At 40.4% G+C, this 25000-nt stretch overlaps 1 protein-coding gene across 2 annotated transcripts in view; it reads right to left on the reverse strand.

Annotated features, from left to right (window-relative positions):
* Positions 1-11498: 11498 nt before the first annotated feature.
* The window catches only part of RBM45 (RNA binding motif protein 45), a 28246-nt gene continuing 14744 nt past the window's right edge, over positions 11499-25000 (reverse strand). For both annotated transcript variants that reach the window (XM_090045373.1, XM_090045372.1), the window contains exons 9-10: positions 24498-24698; positions 11499-14564 (exon numbers count right to left, since the gene is read on the reverse strand). In XM_090045373.1, the coding sequence (XP_089901499.1) occupies positions 24506-24698 (193 nt within the window). In that variant the 3' untranslated portion in view covers positions 11499-14564; positions 24498-24505. The remainder of the gene's footprint in view (positions 14565-24497; positions 24699-25000) is intronic.

The following is a 25000-nucleotide window of genomic DNA, read 5'->3' on the forward strand; positions in this document are numbered from 1 at the left end:
ATAGAGGATTCTCTTCCTATTGCTTTCTTTGTTCCACTTGTTTCAGAAGTTTTTCCTTGATTATCTTTGATAGGCCCTGTGACCAATATAATTCAGAAAACAACCGATGTGACATTAAGTGAAGAGCAGGCTGGTATAATCTCTGAAGATGATGTGCTGATCAGATTTTTTCACACTAAGAACAATTATCAAAGAAAGCATGAAATGGCAAAGAATAATCATCATAAACCTTATGGCTTTCAAGAAAATAACTGACAGCTTCCATTATGATTCACTCTAGAACATCTTGACATATTTTGCTATGCCAACAAAAGTAATTATTATCAAGACCTTATCTCAAGCCACAGGGTGCACAGTTAAAATAAATGGGGACTTAAGTGAATGGTTCAAAATAGACTCTAGTATTGTGCAAAGATGGAACCTCTTGCTTATGTAGTTTGACATTTGCCATTGACTTTAGTATGAGGAAAAATGTAGCTGGACACAACATAAGCATCACTTGGCTGAGTAGCAGTAAACTAGAAGATCTAGATGTTGCTGACAGTAATAATCAGTTATAAAAAAAAGGAACTCCAATTTTAAGTTTTACTTTAAAAGGTGAAGGAAAGCAAGGAATGAGTGAGTCAATTTACATACATTGGTAGCAATATGCAAAAAATCCATGATATCCAGAAGGATATAATCCCCCTGATTGGCAAAGTGTTGCCACTCTAAAATAAATACCCTCAAAACAGCAGACCATTTTCAAACAGCAACACCGCAATCACGATGGGGTCATACCTACCTGAGGTAGCATCTACATGCTCCTGGGTCTGGCTAGACTAACTGCGCTATGCTTGAGCCACAACTCCCCACTAGTAGACCACCCTGAAACTGAGAAGACCTACCACCTCCCCTCCTGCTACTTTTCATAGCTGCAACTGTGCAAGATAGTGCAAGCCTGTGTTCACTCTCGTGATGTTTGCGCCCACACCCCTCAGAAGCCCTGCAGACTCTTCCAACCCCTCCCCACCCTGCCTTGCTGTCTCTAGTGGGAGTGAGTCTGCAGTTTAACACCAGCTTCACCCTCCTCCCCTAGTTTATAGCTTTTTCTGGCTCAGAAGGTCCTTGTCCTAGACCTTTGGCTCTGTCCCTCTTCCCAGCAACACATGCAACCCCATGTTACTGAACTCATAAAAATGGCCCATTTCATCCTCTATATAGGCCTGCCTTCAGCCAAAGATACAGCTCAGTTGTGGCTGGACCATGTGGTACACCTCCAGTCTCTCAGACCGCCTTGTATCAGATTGTGGATCCCAATTTATCTCCTGCTTCTGGTGTGAAGCCATCTGCACACTGGGAGTTGGTACCCAACTCAAGGTGGTTTACCATCCCCAGACAAATAGCGAAGCCAAGAAGACCAATTGGATCTTAAAACAATACTTTTGCTGTTATTTAATTTTCAACAGAATAAGTAGGTTTAACTCCTAGCATTTGCAGAATTTGCATGCAACAGTTCTTAGCATGCCTTAAGCAGGCAAAGCCCATGCCTCCCAAACTATGAGTTCCACTCCTGGTTGCATCCCACCTTCTTCAGACTCTGACAGCCCTGTATGTAATGGGTAAGCCACATTCACAAAGCTGAGGACGAATTAAAGCAGCACCTGGAAAGGACAAAATAGGCTTATAAGCAGAAGGCAGACCAGCACTGACAGCCAGGGCCCACCTACTCTGTGGGACAGAAAGCATGGCTGTTGACTGAACACAAGGACCAGCCCTCATGGAACCTGACCTCTGTTTCTTTGGCCTCTTCCACATAACCCATCAAAGTAACCAGGTAGCCTGTGAATTACAAATCTCACAGGCACTAAAGAGTCACCTGGTATTCCATGTGTTACTACTCAAGCCGCACAAAAAGACTTCTTTCCCTCACCGTACTCAATCCTAGTAACAATCCAGAGACAGGAAGAGTACACGGTCCATGAAATTTTAGATTCAGAGTGGAGATAGGGTAAGTAACACTACTAGAAAGTCTGGGAGGGATACAGGTCTGAAGATCACATGTGGGAACCAGCTGAATACATCCACACTCCTGACTTACTAAAAAAATTTCAGAGATCACTTTGAGAATCCACCCACCACTATGGCTGCTGTTGGAGGGATACAACTATAGGTACAAGCATTTCTATTTCTTTTTTCTACTGCTTTTCCTTTTTTGGAAGATATTCAACTCAATTTATCACTTTTAGTTCAGTGAGAGACTAGAAAAGTTCTTGGTTAAATCCATATATAACATAATCCTGCAACCAGTATTTAAAGTTAATTCTTGGGTGCTTTACACTTTTCCATATTCTTTACCCGGCTCTTATTAATGTTTCAGTTAATGCTCAATTGTATTGTTGGTGAAGAATTACACCAACAATACAACTGTAATGTGTTCAAGTGTCATCAGTAGTCCCAGAAATTATTCTTTGTTGTCTTTACTTAATTATTCTTGGAAAGGAATGCATTGATGACCCTCCTTGCTTTGCACCTACTGGATGTTTGTACATACACAGCTCTTTTACCGTCTGATTTGTATGCTATTCACTTAGCAATCTAATAAAAAAGAACACCCCTTAGCAGCAGGTCACAACATTTTTAATAAAAGCTCAGAGATGCAGCTGGTTTGTGGAAAGAGTCACAAATCGCAGGGGGTCAGCATTCTTCCACATGATATATTTTTAACTGATCCTCAGCCATTTAGGGAAAGGCAGACTTACAGAGACAGAAGACCTTGGGGACCAGTAGTATGCAATTGTAGCAATGGACAAAAACAAATGGAAATAGCTGTACGAATTCATTAAATCATAGCAGTATGTGAAGGAAGAACACAAACATACAGAATATGCTTTTCATTATGTGAATCTCTTTCTATTAGAAATACCAGAAATACAAATGGATTTAATGATGAGACTCATTTTCAGATACAGAAACTTTTCTGTTTCTAACTTCAGGAATCTTACTAATTTTAAACAGCTATGGTTAAAAGCAGCAAGTGCCAGATCAAAAAATAACCTTAAAGGGAAATGGAATTGAAAGCATGGGGCTGAAAAAAGTGAGCCTAGCTTCTTTTAAAAGGGGCATCATTGATGGTAAAGATAAACTTTACCTCCTGCTTTTAATAGATTACTGGCAGCAGTAAATTCCAAGAATCAATATTCCTGGTATTGTGGAACTAGAGACTAGAGACTATAAACAAATTCAGAAGATCATGTAGTGAGCTAGATGCAAGTAAGGGAGCACCTTGGTTTTGAAGCATTGTGAGCAGCTGTTGAAGAAAAATCCTTCCTAAGTCTATTTATTCTTCACTAAGAATAGCTTTATCAAGTGAATATCACTTCAGTTGATCAAGGTCGACACTTGAATGTTTCTATGAGTAAATATTTTCCCCAGTGAAATAAAAAGCTCTCTCACCATATTTACCTGAACCCAAGACTACTTTGAATGTAAGACAACCTCCCAATCATTAGATTCTGTACATGGAAAATCATAAATTTGACCAGCATAAATTCAGAATTACCACAGAGATCTCTATGAGTCTGAGATCTCTATGAGTCTGAGGAATATTCATTGAACACTCGTCTCAATTAATAAATTGGAATTAAGAAATTGTATTAGGAATATTAGGGATCATTTAATTTAATGTCAATATAATCAGAATCCTGATACCTAAAATATTTTTCCATCTGTCTTACAGCTTATGAGGAAATGTGTATGGGTTCCTAAGTCATGTCAGAGTTTTTTGAACCTGAAGAGAACTTGGGAGATGTTTTGAGATCCTTGATAGCTGCTTCAAATTGCCTGTGTAAGATAGGCTCACTGTTCCTTAGTGCTAGGTCTGACAGGATGACAGTACCTTCCAAGAAACAGCATTATTTCTTGCTCAAGGATGCAAATAAGGGGACTGGACCCCCAGGCTTTTGCTATATTCCTGAAGTTTGTAAAGTTTAAGGATGGATTAAGTTAAAAAACTGAGAAGATGCCAAGCATATATTGCCAAGTGGAGGTGAGGGAAAGTCTTAACATTAATATTTACTTTATTAACCAGTATTACATTATTCCAGATCTGTGCTCCTAGTGTTTCTCATAACTTCTCTTCAGATATTAGCAAAAATATAGAAAAAGTGGTTCCCAAAAGTTCACAGCTTGGATCATATTTAAACAGAACAATTGCATCATGAATCATCCCTTTCCTCATTCACAGTCGCATAGATCACCTCCTGTCCTAACTGCAACTGCATAATATCCCTATTACTATGGCAATTGTTTGTGTGCCAAATTAATATTAGTAAAGTATATTTTGCATTTTTCTGACCTTCAATATGATTTAGAAGCTTGGTGGAGATTGAACCATGTGACCAGCTCAATCATCACTTTTGCTTGTTCTGTTTTGGACTAAAAACATTGTTTGAACTTCTGTATTAGCTGAAAACTGAATATAGAAACCTGTATTAGCTCTAACCTGAGTATAGAAAATTTTCAGGGTTTCACTATAGTTTATAAATGCTATAACTATTTCCCAGTTTAGATGTTTAGTATAAAAGCATATACTGTTACAGCATAGTGTATTCTTCAAAGTTCCTAGTATATAGTTACACAGTACACCATTTAATAGTCTCAGTAGTTGCAAAATAATGTTTTGTACAGTATTGAAGTGTATTTTTCCAGCTGTGATTAATGACATGTATAGTGCACCAAGGCCCTAATGGCTGTCTTCCCTCCAAAAAATTACTTCAATGTTCAACACAGCTTCCTTTAAAGGATTTCTAATTGCAATATATGAATGAACAGTTGTAAATTGAGTTTTACCTCTTATAATGCATATTTCTCTTAACTGAGGCACAGAATTAAATCAACCAATCCCTACATTTTCCTATTATTGTCTTCCACTCCTTTAGTTATTGGAGAATTGTGAATTTTACATGGAATTATTTTATTTTTCAAAGGATATAAGATACCAAGCTGATTTCTACAAGACTCGATCTTAGTTTGTAACTTGAGCTACTGCCATAGATAGCATTTGTCCCTGTCAAAGTTAAGGATTGTGCATATGACATATGATCTGGCACAACTTCCAGTTGTGCCAGAGCTAAATACAGCCAAGGATGCGGGGGGATGGAACTCTGTTTACTGTCGAAGAAACAGAATCTCCACAAAGTAAGAAGATGGGGGAGGAGGTTTTGTGTGCCTGATGACATAAATACTATCATGCTTCAGACACACACAAGTGAAGATGCATGTACATACAAGTTGGTACATTAATTTAATTATGCACATATGAAAAAACAATGTACCACATTTTATGGTTAGTAAAGCAGCTCCACTTACTTCTTTAATTTCAACATATGAAGCAGAGGAGAAACTACAAAGTAAGCCAAGAATAGATATGGAAGTTACAAATTTGGGCTGTTTGTTAGTGGCAAGAATCCACCCAAAAGATTTGGAAATAAACAAACAAACCTGGAGCCATTTTAATCTCAAAGGAAACATGAGATGAGTCTCTCTCTCCATCAGTTATTTCAAAATTTGTATAGCGTTAAAAAGGCAATTTGTCTGTTCCCTTTCCTGATACGTAAACTGACTGTTAAGGAAGCATCTTCTTCTGCCTTTAACTGACAAAAGGTACTGTGGCTAAGTATAGACATTCAAAAAGCAAGACCCTGAACTGATTCAGTCTTCACAGGTTACTCTAACTTGCATAGATTGAACTGAAAAGCAAGTGACTAGACATTCACTTTCGATTCCAGAAATGCAGGCACATGACTGCAGGGGCTCAGGCTAGAAGTCAGGGGGTGCTAGAGCTAGCACTCCCTTCCCTTAGGCAGTGGCTGAAAGGCTAGAGGGAAGCTGAGCTAGTGGGGAGGGTGGTGTGCATGGCCAGGCCCTTCCAGGCCACTCAGTATGGTTGGGGAGGGATGTTTAAACCCTCACCCTGGCCTGCAAAGTCCCCAGCCAGGGTGTGCCTGAAGGGGGAAGGAGGAAGCAGCCCTTGCCAAGCTTGTCCCCAAGCAGCAGAGGCTATGGTCAGAGCCAACCCCAGACAGCAGCTTGAGGCAAAGGGGGAGCAGGAAGGGGGATTAACCTCCCTCTCCCCCCTCTCCTCCCACTGGCATGGGATCCCAGCTGGGGTCTGACTGGCTTCCCCCCCAACACTGCTTGAGTGGCAGGGGATGTGACCAGAGCCCACCCCAGGCAGCAGCCTCAAGCAAAGTAGGGCTAGGGAGGGGGATTAAACCCCACCCGCCACCAGCACAGGACCCCAGTTGGGATCTGCTTCATTTCCCCGCCTCCCCCTGCAGGTGAAGGGGATAGGGAGGGAGATTAAACTCCCCACCCCTCTCCCACCAGCACGGGACTCCAGTTGGAATTTGCCTGGCTTTTGCTCCTCCTCTGGCCACAGCTCCCACTTGTTGCGCTGTGAGTGGGGGAGGGGGGAAGCCCAGGCAGATCCTGTCTGGGGTATCATGACGGTGGGAGTGGGGAGGGGGTATTAAACCCACCTTCTCCATCTCACTCTGCTGGCCCCAGCCAGGGCATGGCCGCAGCTGGAGTACTGCGTCCAGTTTGGGGTGCTGTACTTCAAGAAGAATGTCGATAGACTCAGGAGGATCCAGAGGAGGGCCACTCGCATGGTTAGGGGCTTATAGGACAGGCCCTATGAGAAGAGACTGAGGGACCTGGACCTCTTCAGCCTCTGCAAGGGAAGGCTGAGAGGTGATCTTGTGGCTGCCTACAAATTCATTAGGGAAATGCAGTAAGGGATTGGAGATGCTCTGTTCACCAGAGTGCCTCTTGGGGTAACAAGGAAAAATGGTCATGAACTGACAGAGAGCAGATTTAGGCTAGACATCAGGAAAAACTTCTTTACGGTAAGGGTGGCCAAAATTTGGAATGGGCTTCCAAGGGAGGTGGTGCTCTCCCCTACCTTGGGGGTCTTTAAGAGAAGGCTGGAGAGGCATTTGGCTGGGGTCATCTGACCCCAGCAGTCTTTCCTGCCCAGGGCAGGGGGTTGGACTTGATGATTTGCTGAGGTCCCTTCCGACCCTAAATATAGATGAATCTATGAAGGGGTCTGGGACAGAAGTTCTTTAAAATGGTTTGACCTAAATCACTTAAATCCGATACTATGTTCAACCAGGTTTATCTTAAACCAGTTTTGGCCATTTTGAAACTGGTTTATGTGCCTGAACTTCTGTTCTGTTACAGGTTTAAACCAGTTTCTGACCATTTAAACCGGTTTATGTGTAACTTCTGTCCCTAGCCTGTCCCTGATTAAACTGTCTCTACTTTCTTCTATAGCTTCCTTTATTTCTTCCTACTTCCCCTTTCCTCCTCCTGTTTTTCTTTCACCCTTATTCACTATGATTCTCTTTTTATTTTTAACTTCTTAACCTGTTGACCTCTTTCCTGCTCATTAGTTTATTGTCCATTTGCTTTGTTATTTAGCAAGAAATGACAGCACTTTTTACTTCTGTGCCATATAACTAAGTTCTCATTAAAAGCAGGCATAGTATTATTTTAAAAAGAGGACTTCTACTTGGATTATTCTACAGTGTCTGTTAAGGTAAGTGATTCTGGGCATCAAAAGAAGTTTAGAATCTGAAAATAATTAAAATGTGAAGATTTTTTCCCTGTTGCAAATCAGACAACTAATTTTCTACTAATTTACTACTATTTCCCTTGACAATCAGTTTTATTCAGTAATATATTTGAGATTTGCAGGCAAAGATAGCTAAACTACAGGCATACCTCAGAGATATTGCGGGTTCGGTTCCAGACCACCGCAATAAAGCGAATATCGCAATAAAGCGAGTCACAAGAATTTTTTGGTTTCCCAGTGCATATAAAAGTTACATTTACACTATACTGTAGTCTATTAAGTGTGCAATAGCATTATGTCTAAAAAAAATGTACATACCTTAATTAAAAAATACTTTATTGCTAAAAAATGCGAAGTGAGCAAATGCCGTTGGAAAAATGGCGCCGATAGACTTGTTCGACGCAGGGTTGCCACAAACCTTCAATTTATAAAAAACGCAATATCTGCAAAGCGCAATAAAGCAAAGCGCAATAAAACGAGGTATGCCTGTATTTCCAATAAAACTGGCCACAGGAAAACACCCTACGATGTAAAACATAAATATGTAGAACAGCCAAAAGTTAAAAATACTATAAAAAGGGAAAACAAGATCCTAATTTAAAAGAATGAGGAGGCAACTTCTGTTTTACAAAATTATATGGCAAATCAAAACACTTACCAAAACAGCGGCACTTACCATAAATCTGCCAAAAGGTCTCCTGATTTAAAGAAATGAAATTACTTTATATAGTCAGTTGCCTGTGGAAGTTGTTTTGGTTTTTCAAATGCAATATCAATGTGAAATATTCATTGTGTGTGCACATCCGGGGTACCAGTGATCGCTGCTGAAGCATGATAGCCCTCCTTATAGCAATGCATCTTCTAAAATATCCTCACTACAGCAGGAGCCAAACTGAAATAAGACCCTCCTTTTAGCCATTTCTAAATTTCATAATAATTACTCCTTGAGTAAAAAATGTTCATACTTGATCTCAACTCCAATCTGAAAAATTATAGAAAGTTTGACCAGAATCTTTGGCAAGACATTAAAGAAATATTTTACAAATAAAAGGGGAAGATTTAGAAAATAAACGAAGTATTGAGAATGTACAGCAAATTAATTTCCTTAATAATTTAAATATGAACTGGTCAGAAATTTCAGTCTCAGAACCTTCCATAAACATGACTATTCCTTTTTCTTCTACTGTTAACACTGTCTCCTATCTTTCTTTTCTCATAGCCCTGCCTAGAGGGATAAAAGTAACATGAGAAAATATGCTAAGCATCTTAGGCAAGAAAAGGAAGCAGATAATGAAGATAATATACTCAGTTACTCTGATCAGTGGCATTCATACTCATGCATAGCAACCATTTTTTAAACTTATACAATTAGAGGAAATGGAGGCGACTTGCTGACCAAGTCTGAGGAAGGCATTCCAGGAACAGGGATGGAGCAAGGAAGAAGGCACTATTCAACCTGAGGGAAAAGATGAAAGGCAGGTCAAGTCTAAGATCAATGACAGAAGACAGCATGAAAAGGGAGAATATTATAGGCAACTAGGCACTGTGTGGTACAGGGTACTGAAATATAGAGACAAGAACCTAATGGTGAACTCAGAGACAGCCAAGTAGAAGGCAGGCACATGTAAGCTAATTTTGGCAGTTTCCATATGTATATATATTTTTTACACTTTATTTACTAAGTAAATCAGTTTACCCAGGGGTGTCCAAGATTCATCCTGCAGGCCAGTTTCAGTCCATGGAGCCCCATCAACCACCCCCCAGTCCTGCCCCCGGGTCTCAGAGTTGACCCACACCCCCCACAGCGTGCCAGCCCTGGCTGCATGTGGCACCCACCCTGGCTGGCCAAATCCAGGACCCACACTGCATGCAGTGCCCAGTTCAGGCAACATGTTCTATGCAGCACCTACCCTAGCTGCTCTGGGTGGCACATCAGATTAATTGGTTTATTGACATAATACTGACTTAATGCCATTCATAGACTCTTGAACTATTGCACCATTATACGCATTATAGTAAAAATGTCTCTTTTTGTGTAGGGTGGGGGTTTTTTTTGCCATAATACTTTTGCTTGGGTAAGATTAAGGGTTTTAAAATGAAAGCAGCAAAATGTATATGACATGCATTGTGCCAGCCTATAGATAACCCTTTACATTCCAAACCGGATGGAGCAGAAAAGCATGTTGTGGAATATGAATGTCCATAAGTGTATATATTTTGCCTGTTTGATAAACAGAAGACTCATCTGTCAGTCAAGCTGATACGGCTCAATAAATGGATAAGCTAGCAACTTACACTTACTATCTTTCAGTATAATTTAGAATATCTGTATTGTGCTCTCCCCTCCCAGCTATAGAAACTTACCACTGTTTAGTTCATTTGAAAAACTGGCCATTTGCATATAGATGTACTCATTTTAGTAACAAGCATTTATTAGCTTTAGGATGGTATTATTATTATTAAGAAAGCACACAAAAGCAAAATTCAGGAAATTCATAATTATAAAGTCTATCAGCTTTGTTTCACCAGAAGTCCTATATTTTCTTTGTTATGGACCTTAAAATATATTTTTATGTCTTCTTTCTTTTTCCGTGATTCTTTCTATGAAATTATACAAAGTCTAAAGCTATCTGGTCTGAGAAATTAAAGGTGGACAAAGCAATAAAGACTACAGGTTCCAATCCAGAACTCCAACATTCTGACATTCTCTTTGACACTCACATATTCCTCAAGCACCAATAACACACACACACACACACACACACACACACGAAGTGGAATGCATCCCCTTCTTAAAAGTGGTATTATGTAATAATTTAGAGGAAAATGTTTTAAAAATTAGTTTAAACTGCAAGGAAAAATCCACAGAAAAACAACAGTTAAATTGGGATTTAATAAGAATTATAGCATACCTAACTCTTGTCACAGTATCATGCAAATGTTTGTAAGATTAACCATTACCTTGATTTTAAATTTCATCTGAAAGACGTTAAGCAGGGCAATACAGGGTCCCTGAATCATTTGAGGCACTGGCTAAGTACTGACTGAAAGGGAAAAGCATTTTCTTAAACATGATCACTTCCTACATCGTTCTGTAAAAAATTATAAAGTATCATGCTTCCCTTTATTCCTGTTTAGTTAATGATACCTGACCCCCCACCCCCAAAAAGTCATAGTACAAAGTATCATGCCTACAGGAAACAATCCTGCATTAATAGGAGCATGGACTAGATCGGGGTGACCAACCTGCAGCACATGTGCTACAAATGGCACAGACTGCCTCTATATGCGACACATGACAGACTGAGGAGGGGGAAGGCAGCAGACAGGGCAGCAAGTAGAAAGCAGAGCAGCAAATTGTGGAAAAGCATTGGAATAACATTCAGAGATAGCGTGAGGCTAACATGTGGCCTTCCTGACAAAAAAATTCACCACCACTCAGTTAGAGGGCCGGATGTGCCTAATAGTTGCATAACAAAAATTTTAAACAAACCTGGAAAATGCTAACATTCTATCCATTTTATAAACACTGTTTAACTTTGCAAATAGTCTTCAACTTTGCTTCTCAGAATTTCCTGGATAACTCTTGAAAAGGGTCTTATCTTATAAACTCTTTCAGGCTTGATTACTTGTATAGCCTTCTATTAATGCTTGGAAAAGATTTTACATCAGAGTGCAGAGCCCTGGATATAGTAAGATCACTCATTTTTATTCCAGTTTTACAAGTGAAAAACCCATCTCAAGATGCTTCAAGATTCCACCACATTCTGCTTTCAAGCAGCCAGGGGCATGTTGCAGCCTTAGGGAAGGGAACAGTCTTCATATTATACACAGCTGAAGCACCCACAGAGAACTCAAGGTTCCCCTCTATTGCTCAAAACCATTTTCTTATTTGATTCCTTGGGTGCCCAATCTAAGACACTCCTGATTCGAGTTCTTCAGAATTCTTAGATTTACACGTTCAAAGAACAGCTTCTATTACCTTTAGTTACTTCCAGCATTCAGCATATCTGCAAAGCACACAGCAGGTGATCAAATCAGGCATCCAGAAAAGAAGAGGTACACAATTAATAACCAAATCTGAAAAGTTTAATTTAAATCAGTAGCTCACAATTTTTCTTGGCAGATGACATCCACTTCTGGAGTGAGTCCAACTATTAATGAAAAGTCTGTAAGGCTGAAGAGTCTGCTTTTTAGTGCTGTGACCCCTCATTTGGGAACTTTGTGGCAGTGCCAGGGATAGAATTCTATTTTCCAGGACATCATTCAACTACCTTAATCAGGAGATGTGGACAGACACAAAAAGTAAAACATTTCAGTCACCTCTAAAATGTACAAAGATATAAGCCCTCTGAAACATCCCATAAGTGGCTGAAAATGAGTTACTGTTTTGGAGCATTTCACTTTTTGTCCTGTCTGCATCGGAGGGAGATTAGAGTGTGCAACTCCTGCTGGACCCCTGCCCCCACCAGACCTGAAGCCAAGCTTAGCTCACTTTAAACTAGTAGTAGCTGAAAACTTACTACATTGCCAGGCTTGTAAACTGGATTGTCACACAGATGAGTAGCATTTATTGGGCACCCTCTACTGGGAAAATTAGGTATTGGTGCTCAAAAACAGTGGCAAGCTGAGCAAGCATGGCCCCTACAAAAATTTTAGTTACAAAAATACGAGCCCTTTGCCTTAATTGGTGTTAGGCCTGTAAATACTCTGAAGTCAGAATGAATTAAAGATATGGTTTTACCTCTCATCCTAAACTGTTTCAGTCATGGTACACCATATATCTCTCAGTCAGCTTCTTATAAACAAAACTATACAAGTGATCCAAGTGTATTAGAAGAAAACTAAACCCTGCTTAAATTTAATTTAAAGTATCTAGGCTGCTTACAAACATGGAAAAAATCAAAACAAAACAGCACTTTACTTTCAGCTCAGTGCACCCCCATGCTGAGCGCAGTGCAATACCCAAAAAAAGCATTTCATTAGCTTGATCCAACTCGCCCAACATCTGTATAGATACTGTGCTTCAGCAGGGCTTTTTGGTGCTTTTATCTAACAGCTTATTGAATCAGCTCTAGATAAGAGTGCCAAATACCCCTGCTGAAGTGCTCGATCAATATAGACGCTGGGGAGCTGGGTCAAACTAACATAACTCCTCTTCTGGTAAAGTCCTGTTTGTTTGTTTTTTTCATGGCTGTCAGTGCCCCTAGATACTGCCTAAACTTCTTCACACAAATATGTACTAATGCACCTTTATCTAAACCACATTGGAACCCTGTTGTGTACAGACTGTCATTCTATTTCCACATGCAGTGAAATAGTGTCAAGTATTTTAATCTATGTGTCTGAAAATCTAAACTGCATGTTCTAGAGATAACAGATCAATGCATTCAGTGAGCTATACAGCCTTTACATTTGCATTATGGCCATCTTTATTAATTCCTTCAGCCATGGTTCTTTAGAGAACAATGGGTTGTTTAACAAATTATTATAATTCCCCAAAAAGTAGTGACCTGTTCAGGTGGCCAATTTCATAGATAATGTGTGTTACACTGTTCAAAATACCAAAGTGATGATAGTTACTTACCAATAGTAATACAGATCTCTTGATTCCCAGTCTAAAGTCAGCATTTAAAAAAAATAAGCAATTCTTTTAGCCCCAGTTCAGAAAAAATAATTAAAACATGCTTATAGTCTCTTCTTAAAAAAAAAACGTTTCTGTATCTGAGTTTCAATTTGGACAAAGCCAAGCATTCACAGAACTGTAGAAAATTAGTGTTGGAAGGGACCTCAGCAGGTCCAACCCCCGGCTCAAGGCAGGACCACCCCCAACTAGATTATCCCAGCCAGGGCTTTGTCTGCCTGGTCTAAAAACCTCCAAGGATGGAGATTCCACAACCCCTCTGGGCAGCCTTTTCCAATGCTTTCCTACCTTCTAACGTTTTTCCTAATATCTAACCTAAACTTCCCTTGCTGCAACTTGAGACAATTACTCCTTGTCCTGTCGTCTGCTGCCACTGAAAACTGGCTTGCTCCATCCTCTTTGGAACCACCCTTCAGGTAGCTGAAGGCTGTTATTAAATCCTCCCTCAGTCTTCTCTAGACTAAGTAAACCCAGTTCCTTCCCAATAAGCCTCTCTACGTAAGTCATGTGCCCCAGCCCCCTAACCATTTTCATTGCCCTCTGGCAAGACACTCCACAATTTGTCCACATCCTGTCTGTACTGGGGCACCCAAAACTGAACACACTACTGCAGATGTGGTTTCACCAGTGCTGAACAGAGGGAAATAATCACTTCCCTCAGTCTGCTGGCACCGCTCCCACTAACACAGCCCAGTATGCTTTTAGCCTTCTTTGCAAGAAGAGCACACTGTTGGCTCATAGTGAACTTACTGTTCACTATAACCTCCAGGTCTTTTTCTGTAGAGCTGCTGCTTAGCCAGGCAGTCCCCAGCCATGTACCGGTACATGGGCTTGTTCTGCAAGCAATCCTTGAAATATTCTATACCAGATTTTGTAAAAAAAATCTAGTTATATAGTTCCAGTTCTTACTATCATTTTGACTACATTAAAATGTCTACACTTACAATTACTCTTTAGTACGTACAGTCTGAGTCACTGGCAAGTAACAAGTCAAACCATTAGTGATGCCTCCCTTGTTTTTCTCCTATCACTATTATTTCCATATTAGAGGCATGGTTTAATGAACAAACGTTTTATTTATTTCTCTAATACAGAAAACTTATGAGTTTACAGCTAAAAAGTTGACTAATTTAAATTTATACTATGTCTCCATTTCAATTTTGAAACAGAAAATGTTTTATACAAACAACAATTAACAACAGTATAAAAAGCTGTCAGTGTCCACAGGAATCGTGTCAAGTCATCTAGTCACGTTTTCAGTCAGTCAGTCGGAGGTCAGGTCATTATTTAATTTCTGCTCTGTAGAAAGAACACAAGTATGAAATTGTATCAAATGTAAAACACCCATTTTTATTTAAAAACAAACATATAAAAATGATATTTCTTAGAACGGCACCACACATCATACACAGAAAGTTGTATATGGTCAATACACTTAAAAAAGATAATACTGTACTCCATTTATGATTACTTGACATAGCCTAATGAGATGCCATCTCTCTCGAGTTAGGTGTGGGAGCCAACATTTTTCCGCATATAATGTTTTTCATATATTTTGGAACATATGTGATATAACTGAATTTTGAATACATGTATACAGAAATAAACAATTATACACACACACACACATACACATGTATGCATGTATTATAAAATTCCCCCTTTCCACAGATTTTTTTTACTTTAAAAACTGTATGCAAAAGAAACTGATGAAACAAAAAACTTATTCAGAATAAGAACAATAAAAGATATGAAGCTTAAGTTAATTCTTAGAGAACACATTGTGGATTCCTACCACTGGTTATTACAGCTTCTATTTAAAAAGAGATTCTGTGACTCCAGCCGGGGGGGGAGGGGAGGACCTACAATAGGTTTATAAAAACAGTAACTCAGCAAGATATGGCAAAAAAATCAAGAACAAAAACCCTACTATCATTTACAACGGTGAAATAATTCAGTGATACCTCTTTGTATAGGGCTGTTGGGATTCAGTAGCAAAGATTTACTGCATTATGTAGAGGCTTTGTTTTATATATTTTCAAGATGCTGTTACTATGAAACCCTGCTCTTTTAGAAAGCATTCTGTGGGTCAAGGCTGCAACGAACAGGGAAGTCAATATTTCATAACACAGTTCTCTGGAAAAACAACTTGATTATTTCCTTCATTTTTTATAGCATAGAGCATTAAATGCCTTGGTAAAGCAATGACATTATAATAGAAGAATGGTAAGGTATTGGCTAAGGAGAGATCTAGGGACAGTCAATGTAAAGAACTGTAATGCAATATAAATTTTTAAACACTGTTGAAATCCAGTCATCTGTGTGGCGTAAAGAAACAGCCAGCTGTTCCGCTACACAAAAAGGGCCCTTGTGGGAGATATTTTTCAGAGGGAAGTGAGACAATTTCTCTATCTGAAAATTCAAAGGTATTTTAGGTAAGCAGTCTATAAGTACAGTACTCAGAAAAACTGGTAAGAATACCAGGCTTGGCGTTCACAATATTCCACTATTTAAGAGGTAAATGGCAAGAGATTATTCACTGATTGTATTCTCCATTACTGATTTCAAGCAATCACTTACTACAAAAGTTAAATAAAGCTACTGCTGGTCAGTCAGCTCAGTGCAGCTTTCTGCCATGATAAACCTGATTTGTCTGAATGAGGCTAGAAATAGACATTGCCAAATAAAATGGATCAGCTAATCCACAAGGTGTCAGAGCACAGCTAATCTGTTTCCCTGGGTGAAGCATGTCACTCCTTGTCCTGCCCACTGATAGTGCGGGACAAGAAGCAATGGGGTTCTCCCAGGGTTTGAGGGGCCCAGTCTTGCAAACTCTGGGAATTCCCAGACAGGATAAGCCCATCAAGTCCTGAGAACACCTGCCAAGCCTCCCCCTCCAGCCCTTACCCAGACCTGCCACAGGGATCTCCAAAGAAGATCTGGATAAACAGACTTCTCCTGCTTATCAGAACTGAGCCCAGCAGGCGCTAATGGTCCAGGAGGGACAACAGCCGGGAACTGCCACAGCCAGGGAGCCTGGAGATCCCTACTGGCCTGGGAGCAGGGCCATGGCCCAGGAGGGACCAAAGGTCTGAGATGGGCCACTGCCAGAGACTGATAGGGTCAGGGTTCTGCAGGCAAGGAGGCTGAAGCCTAGAAGCCAGGTCCTTTACCATAGGCCTTGGCTAAAGGATCCAGCAAGAGCATAGTGAGAGGAGTCTGATAAGGCCCCCTACAGAGTGAATGATAGTACAACAACAGCCATGAGGGTGTGGTGTAGGGAAGTATGGAGGCACGCAATGAGCCCTTAAGGCTACAGGAGCTCTGCAGGGACAGACACACAATTAGCTGTTCAGACCACAGGTGCCTTATAGGGGCATGAACAAACTGAGAGGGTCCATTGAGCTTAAGGGTCAAAGCAAGACTAGTAGAGTCCGAGAGGGGCTTGACTGGATGGAGGCTCACTCTAAAGCCTGCAGGCAGCCTCCCTTATTTAACCTTCATTAAGAACAAGGCATGGCAGGAGAGCAAACAAGGGAGACAGGCAGGAGTCTCATGGCCACCCCTATAGCTCAAACCTGCCACAGTTGGGTATTAAATATGATGAGAAAGCAGCTCTACTGTCGCTACCAGATAGGGTATAGCTTAAGGTGCTAACAAGTCTCCTTTTTTACTGTCTTTGATGATTCACAGATATTAAGGAAGGGAACAGTTATGATCTAGTCTCATGCCCTAAATAACACAGACACAGAATTTTATTCAGTAATGTCTGCATCAATCTATTACTGATCTACAGTAGGAGTGTCCAGTGTATGGCCTGTAAACTGAAACTGGCCTGCAGGACTCTCAGATGGGCTAAGGATTCAAGGGCGGGACAGAGCTGACTGGGGACATGAGTTGGAGGCTGGGGATGAGCAACAGCCATGTTAACCCCCAACCCAGGAGAAGCTCTGTAGTCCAATTCTCAATTCTCCTGTGGTCCAGACCTGGCCCAAGAAGCTGAATATCTTTCTAAAATACATACTGTAGATGAGAAGTGTCAATCTTAAAGACTTTCAGCAATAGAGTACCTGTCCTGCCCTTATGCAAATGGTTCAAATGGCTAATTACCATGTTAAAAATCAATGTCTTATTCTTATCTCACTAATGTCATATATGGAAATAATGTTACATCCCTAACTCTACTGAACATTCCCTGCATAAACGTACAAAGAGAATGTCAGCTGTCACGGCTACTTTTATCATGGGAAACTTATAATGACTCGGTTATTTGGAAGGTCTAAGACCCTTGCAGAATCACTACTTTCCAGAATGCATCCCACTTACAGGATGGTAACACAATCAGTTGAGGATTAAATCTAATCTGAAACTTCACTTTTGAAGAACAAGCCACTTCCACAAAAGCATAACTGAGCAGTTGCAGGATGACAGATTAATCTCAAAGGCATGTTTCTAATCAGCTTAATGGGAAAGGGAAAACCTGAAAATTCAATATCTGGTTAAAATTGCGAAAACTTGTTAGACAAGAGAATGCATGCCCTCCTTAAATTACATATTAGTTGAAGAAAATAAACGTATTACCATAGCAACTGGTACTTACAATAGCAGTTATAGTCTGATAGCACAGCATAATTTATATATGATGAGCAATCTCCACTTTCTCATATGTTTTTTTTTTAAAGAAAATACTTAGAATTGCTGTTATGCTGAGCCTCCTAAGCATTCCCAGTAGGAATGTCAACAGCACTCCAACTTCAAGCCACAATTCCAATGGCTTAAGTACTTTGAGTTAAAGTATCACTTAAACTATATGCTTGTGTGTATGTGAAATAGTAGTTAGAGATTAAGACTGCAGTGAAAACAAGTCCAGAATAGCACTAGCAAATTATGTCTTTCTATAACTGTACCAATAACACACATTATCATCCTAATAACTAATTCCCTATTGCAAAGTAAGACTTCAAAGAATCTGCTTTCTGGGTGTGTCTACACGTCGCCGTGCTTTAGTATTCCTTTTAGAAGGCACCTCCTTCTAAAGGACCTTCTTGAAGTCACTCCCAGATCTCTATTTCTATGATTCTGATTAGGATGGCTGCTGGTTAGCTACTTTTAACTATTACTGTTGTAAAACCTGTACATTCTTGTACATCACCAAGTGGTGCCCTTCTACATTTGGAGTTGCACAGCTTGGCTTGCACTATTTTACTAATGATGTGATGGGGATAAGAAAAGAAAAATCCCAGCTTAATTCAGAGATTCAGGATGAGGCTGCAGAGCTAGAAGTTAGAAAAAATGTCATTTTATTTATGAACTGAGTTACCTGTAATAAAAGAACAGTGAGAAAAAAATGGAACACAGCAGTGCTACTTTTAGTACACTGGTAGCTAGTCTTTATGGTAGGTGTGCCACAAGTTAACCCGCACTGTTCCAGAGCACTGGTCTGATCTCCACCCCCTGAGGTATACCTGAAGAGTTTGCACCCTGGGGCACCAATGTAGCTTTCAGCCACAGTTATGCAGAATGGAAATGGGTCAGATGGTACTGCAAGAGTAGGTGTCGCCACCAAGAGCCTTCCCTGGTCCCACAACCACTGCAGTTTTGTATGTTGAACAAGGATCCAGAGCCCTGAATTCTGGAACAGATGCAGGGCCAAGGAAAGCTTGACACCTTTCCTTGGCCCTGACACTGACACCTCCTCTGGCAACATCCTGTGTCCCATCTTGTCCCCACTCCAGTCCAAGGAGTGCTCTCCTCCCTGTCAGCATTCCAGTGCCTCCCTTTACTGACTCATGTGCCACATGCAACAGCTGCCTGTGTCACTTGTGTGACATAGGTTAGACACCCCTGTTTTAGAGGTATATTTTAACAAATAAATTACAATGTATGTTGTATTTCAGAATTAGAAAGGCAAGGCATGCACCCTTATGCACTTATTTCAATTTAGCACAAAAATTCAAAACCGATTAACTGCAGCGCTGTCTCCTCTGTGGGATGAGCAGCCCTAAAATTCCTCTCCTACACAGGGTTTCTAATAGACTCTCTCAGGCTACTATTAGAAGTTGAAAGTGAGGGAAGATGGCAGCTGCAAAAGTGACTAGTTCCTGTCATTTTCAGAGCTTCTTCTAACACCCTTTGACAGCTGCTGTCCATTCACCGCTTCTGACACAGTTAACTGGAATAAAATCAAATTACAAAGCAGACACTAGGGCTGAAAGATGGTATACACTTCATGTGGTTTATGCACCTAACTGACATGCAAATAACTGAAATTTGTTGGAAGCAACAGGCATCTAGCTGAGACTTCCATTGCATTATGCAGTTAAATGAACAATACTGTTATGGAGGGGAATAAGAGTCATGTATAGACTTCATTAACTTTGGTAACTACCTTTAAAATTTATTGCAGCACCTACAGTGCAGTCAAACTTTCACAAACTGCTTTGTCCTTGTGTCTTGGACCTTGTCTTGGACTTGCCTTGTATACATAGGCTATATTAATAACAAACCTATACGCTAGCTTACATTGATATGACGGACCATCTTTTAACTATCAATATTTATTAGATTCTTCAGTAGTGAAAGAGAGGTTTTAATTTTATTCTTTCAAGTGAAAAGCAAGAGTCTAGATGCAAGGGAAAAGCATGGCCACTAGCTGTAAAAGGCACATTCCTCCATGTTGCTGTTTTTCAAAGAAGTGAGCTATCAAAAGCCCTTTACAATATTCCAGTCTATTTCAATGCAAATAGAGTAGTATTTAAAATATTATGCAGGATACTGGTTTTTTGTAAAAAATTAAGGGCTACATCTTGCATTTGTCCTAGAGATTCTAAATTTTTTGCATTTACAATAGTGGCAGAACCAGACCTGTGAAGACTGGTTAGTAGAAAACTGGTTGGAGACTTGTTGGGTAGAAAAAATGTAATATGTGATACAGAAAAAGATGCAAGTGTGGATGTGAGAAGTAACTCCTTAGAATGAGGAACTGTATCTTAGAAAAATCAATTCCATGAAATCAATTGAGGATAATATAGCAAAAGATAGTGGGTTCCAGAATTCCATAGCAGAAACTTCCATTTTTCCAAGAGATTCTGCAATAAAGAATGGCCAACTCAATACTACTGATGATTAAACTAACATAAAATGAACTAGTTAACAAAGACATAAGTAAAAATCCTGATGCATGCAAATACTGAAAGCCACATTTTCCTTACTCTTTACAAGCTCCACTTCTCAAATGCAATCCCATGCAGTTAAGAGATTGTGACACCTTTGAAATAAGTCTGAGCCTGATCATCTGAGGATGTTAATTATTCAGTCAACAAAAGGATAAGGATAAGCAACTTTGTTCAAATTATCTGGCAATTAATCACTTTTACACACACCTCACCATTACACAAGCTGGAAGCTAGGGTCAACCTTACTCTCCTCACTAGGCTATATACATGGTTTATGAAAGGGATTTTTTGATGAAATATAGCTGGTATGTTTCTGACTACAACACAATAAACATACCAGAACAACAAATGAATGAAAGCTAAGAAATGGCATTTTCGAGGAGTGCCTCAAGTCTCAAAAGACTGAGACCCACTGTAATAAATAAAACTATACAATGGATTTATTTTGTCCTATGTGGCAGATCTGAACTGAAAAGAGTGACTTCCCAAGCACCTAGTGAATCAGCATACTCCCTTTAAATATCTAAGCTCAATTCAGATTTTAAATTCATTAACTAAGAAATCTCTCAGAAATTTGTCTCACAGCTATCAAAAAATCTAATGGATGGAAAAATCAGCTAGAGCTTCACTGGAACGCACTTGCCCTATAACAAAATGAATCACCATAAAACCAAGCATATTTTGATTTATAACAGACAAGGCCTGGACTTCATCTATAACTGCCAACCTCCAACCAAAGGATTCCATCATCAGTACTGATTTATTCATGAAAAAGGGAAGGTTTTATTTAATATATTCATAGTCTTCTGACATTTGTCTTTATGAAGCAATCCCTGCCCAAGGAACATAATAAAATTCTTCATAAAGACCCCTGGTAGTTACTTAACATAAAACCATTAGATCTAATTGAAAGCCCTTTATGTCATTTCCCTTAAACTCCAAGCATGCTCTTCAGGTCCCACAAACCTGGGCAAGTTCTGTTGATAAAAAGTTATTCAGATGCATTGTTTCCACTTGGAAAACACAGGTTAATAAACAACGATCATTGATACCGCAATAACCAATATATATGACTACAATTTTCCATTCCCTTACACAAGTTGTCAAGTTAAAGTTATAGCCACTTATATTCATTTTATGATATCCCTTTTGTATCTCCCTATTACTTAGTTTCTATGTAACTTAGCATAAGTGTAATGTCATTTTGTTTGAATGTGGTATGCATGTGAAGGGAAGCTTGTTCTAACAACCAAGGATCACCACGACCCCTTGCCCCTATGATTTCTTGCCCCCACGGCTGAAGACTGCAGATGCAGCAAAGTCTGACCCCAAAGACAGGAACAACACATCAAGAGGAACAAGACTGAAGACTGTGCCTGTAATCCTTCAATGACAGAGGCCTATCAGTAAACAAGTCTGTAAAATCAGCACCTGGGACCATGACAGATCAGCCTGGTCAGAATGGAAAATTACTACATGCTGGACAAAGACTTAGTGCCCCCTATAAAAAGGAGAGATTTAGCAGCAAGAAGTTGGGCAAGTTTCACACAACAACAATGGAGCATTGGTATGCATTTGACAGAAGCCCAGCTCCCTCCTCGTGCTCAGCTTAGCTGGCCACTAAGTTGACTCGAGCAACTAAAGACTGGTAACATCTTAGCATCTGCAGAACTGTTTCTGTATATGCATGTGAATGCAAATGTGATGCTCTAATGTTTTTGTATTCTCAATAAACATAGCATATTTCCTTGTCCCCTGATAAAGATCCTGCTTGTTTTCAGTGTACTGTATGCCCAGTGTGTACAACTGGGTGGGCAATTATTTGGACTGGAGGACCACTCAGGGAGTTTTGGTGAGTTGTTGCAGGCTAGGTCAGCACCCCCACTTCCCTGGAACAGCTCACCAAAAGTCCTTAAGAGGCTCTGCCCCTCGCAGGCAGATGGGATAGGGCTACGGACAGGCACAGAACGGCATCTGGGAGTTGGATGGGCAGACGGGGTTGAGGCTGGAACTGCAGGGAAGTGACAGAGTGAGGCTGTGACCCAGTGCAGAGCTATGATCTGATTCCCGCATGCTCATGATATGTGCCAGTTCTGTGGGCAGGGTCATGCAGGGAGCAGATTGCAGCTCTGTCCCAGGCCCCAGCCCTGTGCTGTCAGTATCCCATGATCCCAAGGTCACAATGGAGACCATCTGGGACTCACATGGTAGTGTGTGCAGCCAGGTGGACAGGATGGGGCCAGAGGCAGGTAGGAAGCAAGGTCCAGGGGCAGACAGGTGGGGCCAGGGCTGGGATTGTAGGGCTGTGATAGCATGGAGCTGGGGCAAAGGGCAGAGCTGCGATTTGCTCCCAGCATGCCCCTGCCCGTGGAACAAGAGCTTATGTGTGCGAGAAGAAGATTCCAGCTCTTCCCTGAGCTCTGGCCTCACAGTGGCACCGCCCGGCAATTCGAACCCATCCCACTACAGGACACCAATCTGCATTTGCCTATAGCCCCATCCCATCCGCCTGGCCATGTGCCTTGCCTGCATGGGTCCCAACTCTGGCAGTGGGTGTGGGGTAGACAGACCAGGGTTCTCAAGCAGTGGGGCCAAGTCTCGCGAGGGAGGCAACACTGGCAGCAGCAATTGGAAGGAGCCACCAGCCACCACATAGCCCCAGCTATGCTGTGCAGCCTGGGGGTGGTGAAACCAGCCTCATGCCCCATGGCCCGAGCTGCCCCACATCCCTGGGCTGAGCCAGACAAAATCCCTTGGTGAGCCAGATCCCCACCCCTGTATTTTGTCCATGCCCATCTTAGACCCTCAAACCTCCTGAAATCACAGAACCCTTTCATATCACTTTTCCTGTGGAGACCCCTACCCGTATCCTAAACGCTGGCACGGAGCCAGGTAACCCAGGCCAGCAATGGTGGTGCACCACCTTCCAGCCCACTACACTATTACCTCCAATCTCCTTAAAGAACACCTGATAACCTTTTGTGTAACCCTAGAGTTCCTCAGAACAGAGTTTGAAAACCATTGCCTTTAACCAAATCTAAGTGGCACAAGTATTAAGGGAATACTAATGTTCAATTAAATATGGAAAGTAAAATCTAGCATTTACTTATTTTAATGCAGTTTAGATTGATTCTGTTGTAGACCAGTTACCTCACACTTTGCAACTCCAGAACAATTGCTTTTCTTGGTCTTGTGGAAGATATATCACCGAATGGAATTTCCAATTTAACCTATATAGCAGGAGTTCTCAAATATCCACATTACGGTCTTTGCTAATCTTTACTTTCTTATTTTCAGTGATCGTGATACTGAAGAATCACTAAGCACAGTGCAAAAAATACCACCAATTCTGATCTTTGTATATGGAGATAAAAATCATTCTTCCCAGGAAATGTAACTTAAATCTAATGGGCAAGACTTTCAAAGTGCATTAATGACTTAGGAGAACAAGTCCAATCTACTTTGTATGGGTCTTACATTTCCAATTCCATTGAAAAATCTTTCATTCTCTCTTTTCTGGGAGATTTTATAAGACATTTAAAAGATATAATCCCCCCAAAAAGGCCCAACTCTCCAAAACATTTGGGTTCTAATGTTGCCTTCTCCTCCTCAGATGTGCCTAATTTGAACTTCCTTCCTCTATTCTCTTTTTGGGACCTAAACTCTTTGTCACTTATTTAACACCACTGTGATAGCAGACGTGTTCTTTAATGAAAGAATGATACAGACACATTGACTATTAGACTTTTTATTTTTTTATACTTCTATCCCCATCAAGTATAATCAACACTGAAATTTTCAAGTACATAATGTGATTATTTTAATTTGAATGAAAAGATAGTTATTTATCAACTAGTAAATATCTCTTCGTATATTACAAAAATATAATAAATATTCATTTTAACTTAAAAAATAAGTCTCTTTCTGGCCAAGAACCTTATATTCCAAATGTATTATCAGGCAAGTGTAGACAGCCAATTTAAAATGCTGTAAATGAGATCAATCAAGTTCATTAGCTACATTTTAGTTTACATAATAATACAGATCAACTACTTACCCACTATGTCAATAAGTTCTTTGACGTTTGTTGGACTCTTCTGTAGGTGAATCTGCCAGTCTTACTTTAAGTCTGACGCCATTCACAACCTTTCCATGTAATGCAGTTATAGCATTGTTGGCGCTCGTTCTGTCTGCAAATTTAGCATAGCCCACATTTTTTCCTGGCACACGGTAAACTTCAATAAGGTGTCCAAACCGACTAGAAAACACCAACAAGGAAAAAACAAGTGAAGTTATAAACCTCATAATATTACCAACTTGTAAACACTGCTAAGCTATGATACCCACAGTTCCGGATCAATGGCATACTACTTTAACAGTGACAGTAAGTTTTACTTCCACAGACCTGGCAGCTGATTTTGTGCTGCCCTCCCCCATATCTCTGTACATCTCCCTCCATTTGAATAGCCCTAGAAGATGAAGAAATAAAAGCAAGAACTGTTATACCAGAACCTCTAAGCTAGGGCTGTCCACCTTATTTGGCCCCATGAATCCAATACT

The sequence above is a fragment of the Crocodylus siamensis genome, chromosome 4 (assembly GCF_052110815.1).
Source record: "Crocodylus siamensis isolate JL-2025a chromosome 4, ASM5211081v1, whole genome shotgun sequence".
NCBI classification, from domain to species: domain Eukaryota; kingdom Metazoa; phylum Chordata; order Crocodylia; family Crocodylidae; genus Crocodylus; species Crocodylus siamensis.